The following is an 18,036-nucleotide window of genomic DNA, read 5'->3' as shown; positions in this document are numbered from 1 at the left end:
ATCTATCTATCTATCTATCTATCTATCTATCTATCTATCTATCTATCTATCCATCCATCTATTTCATCATATTTCTTCTTGGTAACTTGTCCTAAAGTTATTCCAAATAATTTTTGGTGGATTTGAAAGAATGATCCCATTTAACCTCCTAAGATCCGAACTCTTGCACATGTGGATGCCAGGTCCTAGGAGGTTAAGGCCGGTTGTTGGATTAATGAAGTAGCTAAAGCTAATCATCATTTTCTCTAATTTCATTTAAACATTTGCAGAAACTGCTAAAACTCACCATTTCTCTTTACTGTGGGTATAAAAGCCAATGGCGTTACATTTTGCATTATGTTTGGTCAAAGCTTCAAGGAGCTGCAAACCAAGGACCAAAGAGCCACATGTGGCCCAAGAGCCGCAGGTTGCAGATCCCTGGCCCAAACCAGTATAGCCACCACAGATAATCAACAGAAATATGGCTACAATGTTACCAATTTTACAGATCATGAGCTAAAATTAGATGCTTCTTGCTGAAAGTCATTTACACCAACAATATTCAATTGTGCATACTAGCGTTATTTTCAATGTTTGACCAAAACGTCCACATCTGCATCATTTCTCCACATGGTTTTAGTCTAAAACTCAGATGTAAGGCAGCAGGTGAGATGCATTCCTTCAAAGAATATTAGGTCTTTATTTGTCTGTGTGGCTTCTTCCACATTGTTTCAACAACCCTTTGTTTTCTTCACTCCAGAGTACAACATCTCTGCTGCAGCCATCTCCATCTTCAGTCTGGCCTTCATGATTTTCGGCTCTCTGTGTTTGCTGGGATCGTGTACTGGGAAAGGCAAAGGAAGAGACTACCTCCTCAAACCTGCCGGCATGTTCTTTGCTTTTGCAGGCGAGTTCAGATCCCCCAATGAAACGGCACCTTTCTTAGAGATTTTACAGGCTGAGGTACAAAATGACCCACCTGTGTCATATCAACGTCGTAATTTGGGTCAACACTGTAAAAACAGCACTATTAGAAATAAGCCAAATATTCCTAAATGTGACCAAATTTTCTAGTTTTGAGAAAAATAATCTTGCAGTGGGGTCAGCAAAAGTTGCTTGGCTAGTTTTCTTAAAACTATATGAAGCCAACTACTTTGTGCCTTTAAACTAAATTATCAAAATAAAAATAAAATGCACTTCTTACAAGCAGAAATATTTTCTTAGAATGAGTGTTTTATGCCCTCTTCATCAATATGATATGAATTTTTTTAATGACTAATTTAAGAAAATTTCACTCATAACAAGTAAATTGACAGATACATAAATTTTTTTTACCCAAATTAAGAATTATGCACTCTGAACAAGCAGACTTCAAGAATTATTTGCTTATTTTTAGGATTTTAGACCTTATTTTCAATGATGAACCCCTTAGTTAAGCTGATTTAAAGATTTTTTTAACACTTCAATTAAGAAAACTGGACCCATAACAACGAGGCCCTGATACATAGAAAATCTTCACCCAAATTGAGAATTATGCACTCTTAAACAAGCTGACGTCAAGATTTGCTTACCATACTTTCTGCCATATAAGTCGCATCAGTCCAAAAATGTCTAATAAAGTGGAAAAAACAAATAAGTCACTTCATCGTATAAGTCGCATCTATTATGCGTCACTGCTGACCACCTAGAAACGTGGGCCGGTGTTGTGCCAAAAATCAATTAGCTGTTAAAATGGCGGCTGTGGGAGCGTGCACTGGAGGACTTAAACAAGAATTTAACAAGATTAACACTTAAAAAGAATTATTTGTTTGCTCAGAATTATAGTAAAGGTGTCTCAGGTTAACTTTTCCTTAATAAATGCACTTTAATGGTCAAATCAGCTGCATTTCACCTGGGCGTCACGATGAAATGCAGCTGATTTGTCGTTTGCTCCAGGAGCTACGGAGCGAGACAAAAGTGGCTCTGTATGGCAAGCCAAGTGTCGCATTAATAGCCACTTTTACCTATTAATGAGACACTTGGCTTGCCATATGCTCGAGCGCCCTCTAGCGGGTGCAAACGGTAATGTTCAATATTTTTCATGTCAGAATGAATGAAATCGTCTGATCTCAGCCAAACATTGAGTTATAAATATGGGGAAAAAATATATACATTAGTCTATTTGGTGGACAAGTCTCAGAACTTGCAAATTTATGCAAAAAGGTGCAACTTATATGGTGAAAAATACAGTATTTCAGACGTTAATTTCAGAGTTATGTGTTCAGTGTTAATTAAGCTAATTTTAAGATTTATTATTAGAAAGTTATTGATCCCGCAGGAAATGATGCTTCATTTAAAAAAATTTGACGAGACCACATAGAAAATCTTTCCCCAAATTGAGAATTATGCCCTCTTGAACATGGAATGAGCACCGGTGTTACAGATCGTCGGCTCATGTCAACATTTCTTTTTCAGGCATCTGTGCTTTCATCTCTCTGGAGGTGATGCGTCAGTCGGTCAAGCGCATGATTGAGAGCGAGGACACCATTTGGATTGAATACTCCTACGCCTGGTCCTTCGCTTGTGCCTGCAGCGGCTTCGTCCTTCTCTTCATCACGGGCATCGCGCTCCTTGTCCTCTCCATGCCCCAGATGCCCAGGAATCCATGGGAGACTTGCATGGATGCCGAGCCGGATCAAGCAGAGTGATGCTGGGCGGGAAAATGCTACCGACTAAAATTTATAGAGTTCAGAAGTTGGATTTAGTTTAAGAACAAGATGAGAGATTAAATAGGGGGAGATTTGTTGCTGGTGTTTTATGGATCATAACCATCTTTAAAGCAATAAAGGTGGGTTTCAATGTTTTTTGTTTTTATTTTTATCTGTAGGCCCAATAGGAAAGAGAAGGGGAACTGCAAACCACATCTTGTAGAACGCACCTCATATCTGACTTGAAACCTATACATTAAAAAAATTAAAAAGCAAGCCACCCACATTTTTTACACCCATCTGAAAAACAAAAACATTACATGTTCAGCTAGTCCTCCACTGTCAACAAATTAAGATTTAATACATATTTTGTTAACGCAGAGACCATGGTCCATGTATCAGTGTCAGGCACCCTAAATTTTGGCTCCAACTAACAAACATCTTCTGAATTTAGGTGTAGAAAGGTTATAAACAAATATCTTACCTGTTGTAGATAACTCTTTGAGACACTGGAGTTTGAATTAATAGACTTTATTTTTGATGGGATTGATGAGCTAATGGTTAGCCGGAGTGGGGCCAAAACCAAAGTGGACTAATGACTTAAAACTCCAATATCAAAAAAGTGTATAGCCATTTAAGCTAATGCTATTTAGTAAACGTTGTCAGTTACATGTTATTTACACAAATTCTTATTTTTTGAAAGTGCTACTTGTGGCAGTAGCACATAGCTATAGCACTTCTAGCAGGGATTTCTGCAGGGGTAGTGGTGTGATATGAAACGGACTGCGGTGTACAAGTATATAAAATGGCATTAGTGGGAATAATGACATTTTTGAGATCAGAGAAATTTTAAAATGAAAGCAATCCACTTTGGTTTTGACCCTGCCTACACTAAACTTTAGCTCATCATCCTGGTCATAATTAATCTGTTTGATTTAAAGGATATTGTTCAAAAAATTACCTTCAACAGGTAAGATATTAACTGGTTGTACTTTCCATAGAAACCCACATCAAAACATGTGATCATTAAGAGTTTGAGGGTCAAATTAACATTAATGTTACACCAAGGTGGACTTGACACTACTGCGCATATTGTCCATTTGGTTTTAACTTCACTCAGCTACGATGTCAAGCTATCCAACCTGCAGGATTATTTATGAAGCTTTGCAGTTAAAAATGCTCGATTTTAAGGAAATCAGCAGCTTACTGCCAATTTTATGCATGAATCAGGCTGAATGTTAGTCTGCAGCACCAATCCTGTTGGAAAAAGTTCAGTTCTAGCAGGGGAACGTACAAACCAGGCCTCCAAATCAAACTGATATACAAAAAAATAAAAAAAAAGGGCACATTTGTTTGGTGCAAACACCACTCACCTGAAACAAATCAGGATTTTATATTTAAAACTTAACTTTTTTCTAAAAGAGTAATTCAAATGGATGAATTCAGGATGTTGTCCCTTTAATTTTACATGATTAAATGGTTGTATGTTTTTGCTAATTAGTGGTTTTTAATAAGCTACAATTATATTTTGGTGTAAAGGACAAAGCAGGTTGATCAGCTACAGCGTCCCTGAGGAGGTTTTTTTTTGAGGACTGAATTTAGAAAAATGTACCAGTTACATTTCAGAAAACTACATCGGTTCAATTTGATGAAACTGAAAACTTTGTACTTTGAAAAAAAAAAAAAAAAAGTTGAATAGAAAAAATGGTGATCTTGTGCATGTGGTGAGCGGCGTTAAAGTTCAATCTGACTTCCTGGTTCTGTCCGAGCTGCAGCCACCAGTTTGTAAAAAAGCTCAGGGTTAAAATAAATTAAATAAAATGGCTGCTTTTGGGAAAACTAAGATTTTGATGGTCTGATCTCTCATAACCTAAAAAATAACTATACCAGTGAACTTTCTGGACATGCCAATTTATTTTGAGCGTTTAATTTTTCACTGTTATTAAAGGTTTAATAATAAAAAATAAAAAAAAACAGTATTAGCTGCTGTTTGTATCTTTATCAACTTAATTTAGCATGCAGGCGAGTTCTGAAATGTAGCTCATTTTGTGTTTCTTACATGCTACAACTTTGTAAAGAAAATTAAAAAGCTTTAAAAAGAGTTCGGTCTTTTTTTTTAACGTGTGTGTCTGCAGATTCATGTGACACGGTTGCAGTTTCATAAAGGATTCTTTGTTCTGATGGTGAGGGGAGAAAAAAAAATCACAGGCAGTTTCAATAAAAACACTTTAATAGAGAAATAAAATAAAAAAAAAACCTTTAAAACACAATGTAAATTATTCCATATAACCACCAACTGAAACGAATATTCAAGAGCTTTGAACCCATGAGGGAGAACCCAGTGGGGAAGCTGGGAGAACAGGTGTGCCATTGATTCACTGCAGCGAGGGGAAGAACAGAGGAGCCAACAGACGACGGGGAAACGGCGTTTTCGAGAAGGCTGAACACAGTGCTCTCTGCCGGCTGGGCAAAAGGTTGCTCCCTTTTCATGTGTCGCACCCAAGTTGGTTTCACGCAAAGGCAAAATAAAAGTGCCGATGACAAAACGTTCCTCATATTCTATGTACTCTGTAAGAATGGAAGCTTTTAAATAGAACTAATTGTTTTTGCGTTTACATTGAATTTGAGGTATGCACAAAGTTTACAAAGTAAGCAAGAAAGGAACACTGCAACTCCTTTAGAACGTCTTTGGCTCGATCTCTTGGGTTGGAAAAAAAAAAATACATGAAGCTGTTGCTAAAGAAGCGGTGAAATGTTAGTATTGCACAACGGTTGAGATTAGCCAACGACTGATTTGTGGAAAAGCGATTTCCAACACAATTGACCAGGGAGCAACCTCAGCTTTAGCCCTTCTAAATAACTGCAGGAAAATAAAGGGAAACTTTTATTACTATTACAATACTTTGTTTTAATGGTTAGTAAAAGTAACATGACTGTTTTGTTGATAATGTCACAAGTTATTGTTCACATCAAATGATATACTAAACATTCGACTTTGCTTGTTTTCCTTTTCCATCCATAAATCAACACAAAGTGATACAAACAGGGATAATAAAAACAGCCAAGTTGTTTAGACATGCATAAAAATAAAAATATTGACTAAACATTAAAAAATGAATCCGTGATTGTTTAGCTATGGTGGAAATAAACCCCCCCCAAAAAATGAAAAAAAATCCAGCAACGTGTTTTGTCAAAACATGAACTGTACAGTGACTACGTCTACTAACGGTGCAACATATACCGCCCCCCCGACAGAGAAGCCAACCACCATCTTAACAAAAAGTCTATTAAGTTACAAGATGCTCTACCTACCAACCAGGTTGTTGTCCATTTCTAGATTTTTATTTTATTTTAAACTTTTTTTAATGTGAATTTGCATAATTAAAAAGGGCATACCTCTTCTTTGAACAGCTTCTATAAAACCGAGGCGCTCCCAAAGGTTTTATTGTAAATACATAGAAAATGCATATTTACAAGTATGTGATCTCTGCTCAGTCAAACAATATGGACCTTCCATTTAAAAAGGTCAAAAAATAATAAAAATAACGGAAAATAAAACAAGACGTAGTTTTAATGAAGCTCTCCGCTGATTGAAACCTGTGAGATGTGAGCATTTTAATTGCGTGAAAACACAGACTGCCATATGAAAGACATGAAACAAGAGAACATTTCTGTAAAAATCACCAACTTTAATCATTTGCAGACGATGCGCTGATTTACCGTCGTCTTTTTTGTCACTTAAATGGGGTTAATTCATAAAAAAATACAAGCTAAATTCATTGTTCGTGAAACTATTTGACCTCCTTTGTGACCAAGTAATGAGCAACACACTGACCGATTTCAAAATAAAAGTATCCAGTATTAATTTTTGCAAAAGATATGTCATAACACTGAATAAATGGAAAATTTGATTCTTTACATGACTAACGTTACAAGGCATTCTTTAATCTGCAGATCCTACAAATAAACTTAACAGTCAAGAGTTTTTGAAGCACTTCCAAGTTTTTTTTTAATTTTTTTTTTTTATCGTTTTGTGGTAATAATTGTTTACTTTTTAAAAAGTACATTGAAGAAAATAAAACCCAAGCTTGGAAAGTATTTTAAAACTTAGCATGATGCAAATATCAGGTCAGGAAAGAAATGAGCTATACAAATCACATTACTAAATAAATAAGACTCTTTTGAAAGAAAAAAATGCAACAATAAAATATCTAAATTAATCAGCTGTGAGATTTTTGAAGAGATGCACCAGAAATCTGCCACATTTAAAGCCACAAAAGCATATTACTGTTAAAAATTTAATTATATAATTTCATTTCTTTGCAGACGATGCAGTGAAAATTGAGCCACGCTGTCAAATGTGTTAAAAAAGCTGTTTGAGGCGCTTTTATTTAAGATAACACATTTACAGTTTATCCATATTTAGCCACTTTTATGAAGGGGTTTCTCAAAAATAATAACAATAGTAAAATGTCAAAATTTTACAGCAGAATTTGATAAAAAAAAAAAAGGTTTCTTATAAATATTGTAAGTTTGAAAATAAAAAAGTTACATTTAAAGCAGATAAAATTAGCTAGATAAACATGTTGAAGCTGTGTATTAGTTTTATTTATTGAGTTTCTGCATTTGATAAAAAGTGTGTAAATCTATCTTTTAGGAAAATTAAAATACATGATTATAAAAGGAAAAAAAGAAATTCAATATTTTTCAAATGCTCAGAGATTTCAAGCTTTGCTCTAAACTTGTGGCAAAAAAATTATTGTGAAATATAAAACTGGTGGAGCTTTAAGGAACAGTATTTATAGGCTTTATTACAACCCCCCCGAATCTAATGTTTACTTTTTAACATAATAAAGAAAGAAATGTAGGCAGAGTTCAACAGTTGATGGGGTTTAATCAAGTCTAGACTGGACTGAAACTACTGCTTCGCGTTGACAAGAATATTCAGATGATTTTTAATATTAAAAGCTATAAATGTTTCACACATATGCATACTTTTTTTTTTGTACCATTTTCAGAGTGATTAATCCCCAAGCGTAGCACATGTGAGACATAAGATTATATTTTGGTGTGTTCAAAAACATTTGACTGGAAGTGTCGATCCCACTGAAGTTATGACACGCTGCTCAGACCTCACCACGTTCACTTCACTTTCACAAACCTTCAGATTACTAAAAACTGTCAAAATAATAATAATAACAATGACAATAAAACCAAAAAAAATCTTAGTCCATCAGTGTGGAAAATTAAAAATAATGAAATTAAAACTCCTAGCAGTTACTGAAACAACGTCAAGTGATGTTTGCAGTGGTTCTCGATACTGGTTCTTGAGGAACACCATCCTGCATGTTTTACTTGTTTCCTTGCTCCAGCACCTGATTCAGTGATGTAATTACTGCATCAAGTTCTGCAGAAGCCTGTTAATCACCCATGTATTAAAATCAGGTGTGTCGGAGCAGTAAACAACTTAAACATACAGGATGGTGTTCCTCAAGGACCACGGTTGGGAACCCCTGGATTTAGAGTCAAACAAGTCATTTGACGTGAGATTTAGTAAGTCACTTAAATGACCTGTTTGAAAATTGAGCAAAAATAAAACATGAATCTAACAGACAGGCAAAGCACTTCATCTCTTGGATCGTTGATGAAAACGGAGGAGGAATGCCACAGCCGTTACACTGACGTCTTCACACTGCATCTAATTTTCTTGATGAAATCTTTGTTAAAAGTAAATGATACGATAAAAACAGATTTTTTTTTTCTTTCTATAAATAATCACATTTAGCACTAAGTCACCAAAGATTATTTTAAGATAAAGATGACTAACTGAAGGGGGGGGGGGGGGGGGGAGAAAGAGTGTGGAAAATAAAACAAATAAAATATTTCATAATGCAAATACTAACATGATTTCTGTGGCGTACAATTCAGTCTTTTATTTTCTTTTGCTGTACAGGTTAGAGGAAAATGTATCTACTTCTATACACGGTTCTATGTAGTTCCTGTCAGTTGACCACTTAGCTGTTGTCCATTATAATAAGCACAGTATTATGAACTGACATTTGCTCACACTTGGAAAAAAAGAAAAAAAAAAACATTTGTTTCTGCGTTTAAAAAGAGAAAGCAAATAGTAAAAATAAGCGAGAAGCTAAGTGGTCAACCAAGTTTTTGCTTTTTTTTTTTTAATTTTTAAAATTCATTTTTTTTATTTTATTTTTTTTTTTTATGCATTACGTACATGTACAAGTCTAGATAATATAAGTATATATTCATATATACATAATGAGTATGTATATATATATATAGCAGTAATGCATTTGTTATATATATTGACTTTCTTCACAGATATGTCAGAGGCAAAAAAAGACAGTTACCAACAAGAAGTCAAAAAGGTTAAAAAAAGTCAGAAAACAAATCTACTTGTAGAAACCATTTTAAATGCACTTTACTATTTTTTTTTTTTTTTTTTTTTTTTTGCATTTTTTTAATCTTTTCAAATTTTTTTTTATTAAGATATTTTATCACCTACTACTGGGAGAGGCTAACACTCATTTAAAGTAGGAATAGTACCCATTGCTACCATTTGAACTTCCTATACTCAACTCTTGCAGGAGAGACAGAGGGTCGCTATTCTTTTTCACTTGTTCGGGTCGAACAGCTCGGGGTTTTGGAGGAGCACGAAGGGCGCTCGCATACGACATGGTGGGGGGTTTGTTTAGGTTTGGTGCCCCCTGGGTGGGCTCTGTTGGAGCTTGTGGTGGCGGCGGCTGCTGCTGCTGCTGCTGCTGCTGCTTTTTATTTGACATAAGTGGGGGAAACTGGTGCTGAAGGGAGGTGATGTGTGGATGTGGTGGCTGTGCGGCCGCAGGCTCGGCTTTTACCTGCTCTTCTGTCTGACGAAGGACCTTGGAAGCTGCCAATAAAATACAGGCCCACCATTAAATTAGATCTTAACGAAAATGTAGATTTTAGAATAAGCATCTATGACTAAATCAAAATACTCAATTAAAACCAATACCTACCCATAAGGTCCCGATGCTGAGCCAGTGTGCTGGATCCGTTGCATGGAATGTTCTGAAATGGACCGGGACCTCCTCCGTTACTGGGCCACAGGTGGTCATGTGAGGGATAACTGTAGGGGGGATGATGCTGCATTTGTTGATGATCCTGGGGGTCTGCTGGACATGGATGGGCATTGTGGGCGTTGGCAGGAGACGGTTCATCGGGGTAGCTGGAGGAGATCCGGCGTTGATAAAGAGGCCGACCTGGACCTCTTGGTTCATACTGTGCAAACAGAAGCAGCGAGAGGAGGTGGTACAAAATAAAACGAGTTACTTATACTTGGCTTCAACAGAAATGACACTGGGCTAGAACTCAGTCAAGCAAATGAATGATATTTAAATATTTTGTCTTGAAAACAAAGTTAAAAAGTATTTAAAGCGGGGTTAATTACTTAAGTAGAAAGTGGGTACCAATATTTATTCCGTACTATAAAAATATACAATGTTAAAAAGGAACAACACCTCAGGTAACCACATGTGCAAAACCTCTTGCTCAGGGTTTCAAATTTCCTACTCATAACTCCACCCACTCTGTCATCAGAAGTCTAACCTCAATGACCAATGAGGTAAACTCTCGAGGACCCATCCCCCACAATAGACGTGCTTTAATTTCTTCAGATCTGTTACCGTATTTTGCGCCTCGTGCACAGATTGTTCATTTGTTCAGCGATGATGGAAAACAAATGGAGAATTTCTTTTGACGCAGCTTTCAAGTTAAAAGCGATCGATCTGGCTGTCGAAGAAGGAAACGACTGTCGAGAGTGAGACGGAGGCGGTGCGTTATGTTTTTGTCAATTTTATTTCAAAGCAGTCAAGTCTGGTACATATTTGAATAAAAGCTTTAAAATTCTTTCTGTGTATGGTAAATGTATTTTAATACTGGTATCTCATTTACGCTCACATCTGAACACGGAGCCGAGACAACGGATGGGAGGGGCTCTGCCCTTCCTCCTCCTCGTGGGCTCCCCTGAGCAGAAATCACATCAGATTTATTTAGGAAGTACATTTAAAATCAGTACCTGTTACCAAAAGTGTTTAAAAATAAAAATCAATGGTACTAATTTAATGAATATTTATCTCATTTTACCCGTACTATGTGACTCCCGGTCGCATGCCCTTGATAAGACTTGTGGGTAAAACTCACTGGTATATAATTTTTAAATAATTTTGATGACAAATGTGTTTGGCACGGTTCTGTCCAGTGATTATGCTTAGATAGTTCTTGTGTTCATTCTGTAGGTTGAATGGTTTTAACCATGAATCAGACAGCGAAGCATCATGAAGACGTATGACCATCACCAAGCCATAGTCTGTGAAACGCCATCCGGTGGCTGATTCTGGTACTACAACAAGAGATGCACATAATGCCAAGAACTGGGTACAGATTCTGATAATGAACGGTGGATACCCGCGGCCTAAAAACCGACAGGTTTTATACATGTATAAAATTATGATTCATTCATTTTTTTTTTGCCAAGGTGCCTTTATGTGGAAAAAACAAGATTCAATTGATAATGCACCTTTTGCAAGCGTGAATATTTCATTGACTGAAGAGGGTTGAACAAAATCTTATTTATTTAAAACTAGTTACATACAAGGCATGGAATGAAATTATTGTGGTGGTGGGTGGTGGGAGGGGGGGGACAGCTACTTGCCAATTTTTTCATAATGACCATTAAAAAAAATTATGAAAGCTTAGAAGAAACAGAAAATGTGTGTCTTTAGAATTCTACTTTTTAATGAATTACACTGTAAGATAAACAAATTAGCCCTTACCTCATCTACATTGTGAAGGGCTGTGGCTGCTGATGTTCTGGGGGACAGTGGGTGGTAGGACTCGGAGTCTGGACCTTGATGTTGTTGATGCTGCTGCTGCTGTTGTTGCTGTTGATGATGATGCTGCTGCTGCTGTTGTTGTTGTTGTTGTTGTTGTTGTTGTTGTTGCTGCTGCTGCTGCTGTTGCTGCTGCTGCTGTTGTTGCTGCTGCTGCTGTTGTTGTTGTTGCTGCTGGTGAAGTTGCATCAGCACTTGCTCCTGCCTGCTTGGGTGAGCCATGATGGGTAGTCCATAAAGAAGGCCATGACTCTGGTTCCCCAACAGGTGGTTCTGTTGAGATGTAGATGAACCTCCACTTTGGGACCATTGGGCTTCTTGCAAAAGGTATTTAACCTGGGAGGATGGGGGGCTGCCAGAGTGAGCTGGTGGCTGATTTGGGTAACTACCTGTGTTGTATACAGTGTTACCCGGGTGTTGTTGCTGCAGAGCTTGATTGTTGAGAAAGTTGTCGTTAAGGAGATTGCGACCTGCGTCATGGGAGTAAAGACCTGAAGGAAAAGGGCCAGTGTGATTGGAAATGACAGTTAAGGAGGATGAGGGATCATCCGAGGCACGGGTCTGGGACTGTCGGTACTGGAGGAGACGGGATTGAGGTGGGGGTTGCATCTCTGCTGTATCCCTAGGTTCCTGATGATCGTGTGGGGGTATCTCTCTCAAGAGGCCTGGGTACCTTGGAAGTAAAAAAAAAAAAAGTACATCCAATTCAAGATTGCGTCATATTTTTAAGCAAATTTAATAAATTAAAAAAAACATTCAACACAAAAATACAAGGGTGTCTAACTAAAGAAAACAAGTCACAATGCAAATCTGACAATAATCTTATGTTCTGATCAGTGTTCACCAAAAACATTTAACGTGACATTGTATTTTCAAAGTTTGATAATGAAATCATTGTAACTCCTTGATTAGTACCAGACTAAAAATCAAATCTAACCTGTTGAAACTTGGGCCAGCAGAGGCAGAAGGAACAGATTCATCATCCATATTGGCACTGTGCCCCCAGGTAGGTGCTCGAAGCAGTTGATGGGGAAATCGAGCCATGCCAGATTGTGCGAGGTGGGCAAGCTGTTGGGGCACAGGAAAGGCAACATTGCCCTGGAGGAAAGGGCGTGCTGCTTCTCCCCACTGACCTAGTCTGGCTGCTTGCTGCTGATGGCTCAGGGCTTCTAGAGCCAAGGGATTCTGGAGATCTGAAAATAAAAAAGTGTGATTAGCTAATGATGCAATCCAACATGCTCTACCTCAGAATGTACTTACACAGATGCACAATACAGACAAAAACTGTAATCCTGTTTCAACCACTTTATGTGCATTCTAAGGAAAATCTAAAAAAGTTAAATCTGGTCCTCTGGACATTCAAAAAAACAAAACAAAGCAAATCAACAAAAAATGTAGAAACGTTTCGTCTCTCATCCGAGAGACTTCCTCAGTCTGAGGAGCTGTATTCAGCTCAGTCTCTTAAATAGCACCATCTCAGAGTGGATCAACCAGTTTTGCTGCTGACAACCAAAACCAGCTGATCACATGCTCAAGAAGGACCATCAGCATAACAATGGATCATTAGCACACTGATGGCTGTTTACTGTTCACAGAGGGCTGAGTGATACCAGCAATCACAGCATTGTAAGAGGGGGACAGTTGAACCCGGAGGCCTCCACCCCTGTTTAATGATGGACGGTTTCTTTTCACAAAGATGGCCTCCTTTACTCCTCTCTCAAACCATCGTTCCTCTCTGTCCAGGATGTGAACATCTTCATCCCTGAAAGAGTGACCGCTGGCCTGGAGATGAGTGTAGACCGCAGAGTCCTGGCCTGATGATGTTGATCTTCTGTGCTGGGCCATTTTTTTGTTGATTTGCTTTGTTTTGTTTTTTTGAATGTCCAGAGGACCAGATTTAACTTTTTTAGATTTTTCTACCTGGATTATTGAGCATGCATCAGGATATTCTAAGGAAAAATGCAGAGCAATGATCACAATGATCAAATGAAGATGAAATGAAAATGAAGATGATCAAATGATGAACAAAAATGGTCAACTGTTCTGACCCTGGGAGATGAAGTGTGACCATAACTTCCCAACAAGATGGTATAATTACAAACCCAAACTGAGGAATGAAACAAACAAAAATCAAAACATTTGTTTTCGTTTTCTATGTAGCTGAGGTTCCTCATGGGTTTCTTTTCAAACAGTGACCACTTAAGGGCGGCTGTGGCTGAGTGGTTAGAGCAGTCGTCCTCCAATGCAAGAGTTGGGGGTTTGAATCAACCAGCAGTCACATGTCGAAGTGTTCCTGGGCAAGACACTGAACCCTTCACTGCCTCCGATGTGTGTCCCATCAGTGTATGAATGTGATAAAGCTCTGATTAGTCTCTTTAGAATGATTTGTTCAATTAGCTTTGTAGAGATCTAGTAGAGTGCTGTATGAATAATGATAATAATAATAAATGAGGACACAGATTGTAGTGTAAAGCACGTTGAGTGTCTTCATAAGATAAAAAGGCGCTATATAAGTACAGTCCATTTACAGTATGACACTTCCTGATGACACGATGATGCTTGGTTCATTTGTTCTAAACCGATTTTGCATTTCTTTTCTGCAACATTTTACAAGTTGCCATTGCAAATATAGCAACATAATAAAGGACAGTCAACAACAAAAACCTTCAGAGAACGTTTTATTCTGCTGCCTAGTTGAATTTGGCAAATGGACAGGATATACTTTCACTGATGAAATCATTGTAACTCCAACAATGATGCTATGCTACCTACCACCAATGCTCAAAATACAGTCGTTCCTCTCTATATCGCAGTTCACTTCTTGCGACTTCACTGTATCACGGGTTTTTAAACCTGTTTTGTTATATTGTGTGTACTGTACATTCATTAAGAGCATATGAGGTGTTTATAAGAGAGTGGGAAAATCATGATTCCTGCCTGTCTGTTCACCACATGCACCTGCTCCGCTGTGATCAGAATAATTCTTTTCACCTGGTGGCTGTAGCATTTAAGCACTCCCCTGTTCTCTATCCAGCGCTAGATAATTGAAAGCCTTGTACCAGTACCACTAGAACCAGTAAATGTCCAGAGGTTATCTCATGCTCCTGATTGATCCCCTCCTCCTGACCAAGTTTCTGTGACCTCAATTTTCCATTTTCGCCTTTCAAAACTTTCCAGTTTGTTTCCACAGACATGTGCTGACTCCCACCAGTCTTTTCAAAATCAAACTTATTGAACGTGCGCTGTGTGTCTTTTATACACAGATTTATACAGGTTAATCCCAATGAGCCTCAGGGACTCATTTACAAGAGAGACCTGGTACTGCACTTTACATTTTACAACCTCAAAGTGCTACAATATAAAACATCTAGAGAGAATAAAACATGGACTAAAAAAAAGGACTTCTACAATAGTGATTGCTGATAATGTCACAAAGTGCCACTGGAAAAATCCAAACTATTTTTTAAAGACTTGTGCTTTAGTGCACAAAAGGGGATGCTCTTTTATTTTGTTCATTTTCTACTGCATTGTAAACCACCACATCTGTGCGGACACCTGGACCCTATATTTAATTTACTTTATTTCATCTTAGTGGCATTTTTTATTTATTTGAAGAGAGATGAGGCCTTTAACCTACTGCAGTTCAAACAAACTTAAGTTGATAAAAGTTGTTCAGTTGATTGTGGAATTATAATAATAAAAAAGAAAACCTTGCATACAAACAAATTTGTATTTAAGTTTCCTAAAGAAAATTTGTATAGAAAAAACATTATCGGCAGGTCAGAGCTATTCAAGAAATCAGGTATTGGTTTCAGACCAGAAAAACCAGAATCGGTGCATCTCTAAAACAAAGATATTACAACAATGAGTTTTAAACTCACCCAAACTGTCTCCATCGGGTCCAGCTTCCCCAAAGTTGTTGACTCTGTGCGGCTGCTGTGGCAGGCCTGAGTGGTGGCCCCCTGCATGGCCCATTTGAGTCCTAATCGAGCTGTTCATCTCATCCACCCCACCAGACTCTGTCCCATCCACAGTGGGTGATTGGACAGGTCTATGAGGTGGTATGGAGCCACTGAAGAAGGAACCATGGTTCCCACCAGTGAAGGCAGGGCTGAGCTGTTGCTGCTGACTCTGTTGGGCCATTCCTGGGTGTTGAGGCTGGTTGACCCGATAGGGAAGTCTAGATACTGGATACTGTTGAGGGAAGCTTCTTCCACCGGTAGGATGTGAAGGAAAAGCAGTACTGGGTGGAGCCAGGTGGTAGTTGAGGGATCTTTGGGGAGCTGGAGGGTCTTTTCGATGAAGCAGAGCGTTGGGAAATCCAACTAGTCCTTCTGTCTGTGGATCTAAGCTTCGAATTTGGCCTGTGTCTAAATCCCCCTGCACAATAAATACACCACATTAAATTTCATGAGTATTATACTTTGGACATAATAATCCAATTAGAGCTTATAGACAATAAAAATAAAGCACCTAAAGGTGAACGTGTGTGTAAAAACTTGCCTGTTTTTCTCTTAAGTCTGTGTGTTTTCTTTCTGGAGTTTGTAAACGAGTTTGTTCAGACTTTGGACATCCTTCTACTTTACCTAAAAAAAACATCAGTAAAAAGCATCTTCAAAATAGGCGACTCACTACAGTCATTTGTTAGTGTTAGTGATTTGTTAGTGTAGCAGATAACTTGATATTGTAATACAACTAAAGGCACACCATTTCTGATGGGGTCAGCCTGTAGCTCCTTCTCTGGGCTGGGCTGGCCCATTCCTAGAGGGGAAGGGTGTCCCACCCCACTGTAGGGAACAGGCGAGCCTCGGTTCTGTGGCTGTAACAGGTTTAAGTTGTAGGCTACGGCTGCTTGGTGGCTCATGATGCGAGGATCCACTGCAAAGCGGTTCTGGTAACTTGGCCAGGGCAACTTAGAACAAAAACAAATTATCAACATTTCTCTGTAATAAAACACACGGAGGAAGAGCCACTATTATTTTATACGGGCTCATCTTGTAATGTAATAACTTACTGGCAGAGGCATGGACATGACCATGTTTCCCCCATAAACAGCTGGAACATAGAGAATACTTGTGCCTGTATGAGGATCGATCCTCTGCACAGGGCTGGGTGACTTCCCCATCCCAGCTGATGTTCCACCCAAAGGTGGTGTGAATCTCTGAATAGGGTTTCCCATCAACACAGCAGGGTTAGACTGAACTGCAAGACAAAGAGACAGGACATTATAATTAATAAGAACTTTGACTATGCAAAGAAAATTACATACTGGTGATTAGCAACAACTGCAGAGTTGTTTTGCTTCAAATGCACGTCTTTAGTTAAATGAACAGACTAATGCAGCTTTGTTTGTTTGTTGTTGGTTTACTACAAGCATGTTAACTATATACAGGCAATTATTTAAGCAGAGACAAAAAGAAAAAACTATATAACATAAAAATGTGCACAAGTATCTGCAGTACTTCTTGATGCTTTGGAATGAGTATGTTTTAATGTGTGCTTTCTCTCAAGTCTCTCATCCACTACAATATGCTACACAAAATATGCTTTCTTACAGTATCCAGTTGTTAGCTGCTGATGCAAACTTATTGTCTTTTCCTCAAATATTCTGTTAGCTGCTTCGCTCTGGTGGCATCAACAGCCTCAGGCCTTGATGCATCCATCTGTCTGCATCAAGGAGCCCATGCTGTGCTCATTTAGAGGAAGATCATCACATTGCATGTACATAGTTGTTTATTTCCTTTACCTACGATACTTAACTAAATATAACAGATCAGAGTATTATATAAACACATTGAATTTTTCTTTGGTTCTACTCTTGTTCAGAGACCAAAGCTAGAAGAAACACACTGGAATTTATTGAGAAGAGGAAAGAAAAGAATAAGCAGTATGGTACCTTTAGATATTTTAACAATAAGCAGTAAAGATGGGCTTTAGGTTACACTTACCATATCCTTCAGGTGGGAGGTGCTCAGCGTGGTTTGCATGCTTCCCCTGTAACAAAAAGACTTTTGAAACTACTTCTGTAGGGATGCTACATGACGAGAGTTGTAATAATCGCATCTAAAATCTTCGGACAGAATTACAGCACGTGATGGAAGAAGAAATAAAAGAATGAACAAACAGATTAAATAAATAACTTAATGCATTTTAAATTCTAGAAATAGAACATCTGAATGTATTGAGACTTTTTAGGGCATACACTTGAGAATAATATGATTAAGACCGACTTTTTCAGACTCCACAGAAAATCTGAAATCATTTACCATATCATTCATGTTGTTTAATTTCTATGCAAAGTAAAGCCATCCGTAATTTTACCTGATATAGACAGTCGGTCATCTAAAATACAACAACAACAACAACAACTGCAGCAGCAGCTACCACTACTACTACCACTATGACTTCTACTATCACTACTACCACCACTACTACCACTATTACCACTACAGCTACCACCACTACTACCACTACTAGTA

At 38.0% G+C, this 18,036-nt stretch overlaps 2 protein-coding genes across 2 annotated transcripts in view; one reads left to right on the top strand and one right to left on the bottom strand.

The window, feature by feature from the left end:
- LOC119422923 (voltage-dependent calcium channel gamma-1 subunit) overlaps positions 1 to 2,821 on the top strand; it is a gene marked incomplete at its 5' end in the record, with an annotated part of 9,049 nt that extends 6,228 nt beyond the window's left edge. The window contains 2 exon segments of the mRNA XM_037690336.1: positions 740 to 886; positions 2,434 to 2,821. Coding sequence (XP_037546264.1) covers positions 740 to 886; positions 2,434 to 2,666 — 380 coding nt within the window.
- Positions 2,822 to 9,129: 6,308 nt separating this feature from the next.
- helz (helicase with zinc finger) overlaps positions 9,130 to 18,036 on the bottom strand; it is a 63,335-nt gene continuing 54,428 nt past the window's right edge. The window contains exons 25-33 of the mRNA XM_037689755.1: positions 17,506 to 17,551; positions 16,572 to 16,759; positions 16,265 to 16,469; positions 16,061 to 16,143; positions 15,439 to 15,937; positions 12,495 to 12,750; positions 11,501 to 12,230; positions 9,686 to 9,947; positions 9,130 to 9,576 (exon numbers count right to left, since the gene is read on the bottom strand). Of these exons, the coding sequence (XP_037545683.1) occupies positions 9,212 to 9,576; positions 9,686 to 9,947; positions 11,501 to 12,230; positions 12,495 to 12,750; positions 15,439 to 15,937; positions 16,061 to 16,143; positions 16,265 to 16,469; positions 16,572 to 16,759; positions 17,506 to 17,551 (2,634 nt within the window). The 3' untranslated portion in view covers positions 9,130 to 9,211. The remainder of the gene's footprint in view (positions 9,577 to 9,685; positions 9,948 to 11,500; positions 12,231 to 12,494; positions 12,751 to 15,438; positions 15,938 to 16,060; positions 16,144 to 16,264; positions 16,470 to 16,571; positions 16,760 to 17,505; positions 17,552 to 18,036) is intronic.

This window comes from Nematolebias whitei, chromosome 16 (assembly GCF_014905685.2).
Source record: "Nematolebias whitei isolate Nwh7 chromosome 16, NemWhi1, whole genome shotgun sequence".
Classification (NCBI taxonomy): Eukaryota; Metazoa; Chordata; class Actinopteri; order Cyprinodontiformes; family Rivulidae; genus Nematolebias; species Nematolebias whitei.
This window is presented reverse-complemented; position numbering and strand designations above follow the sequence as displayed.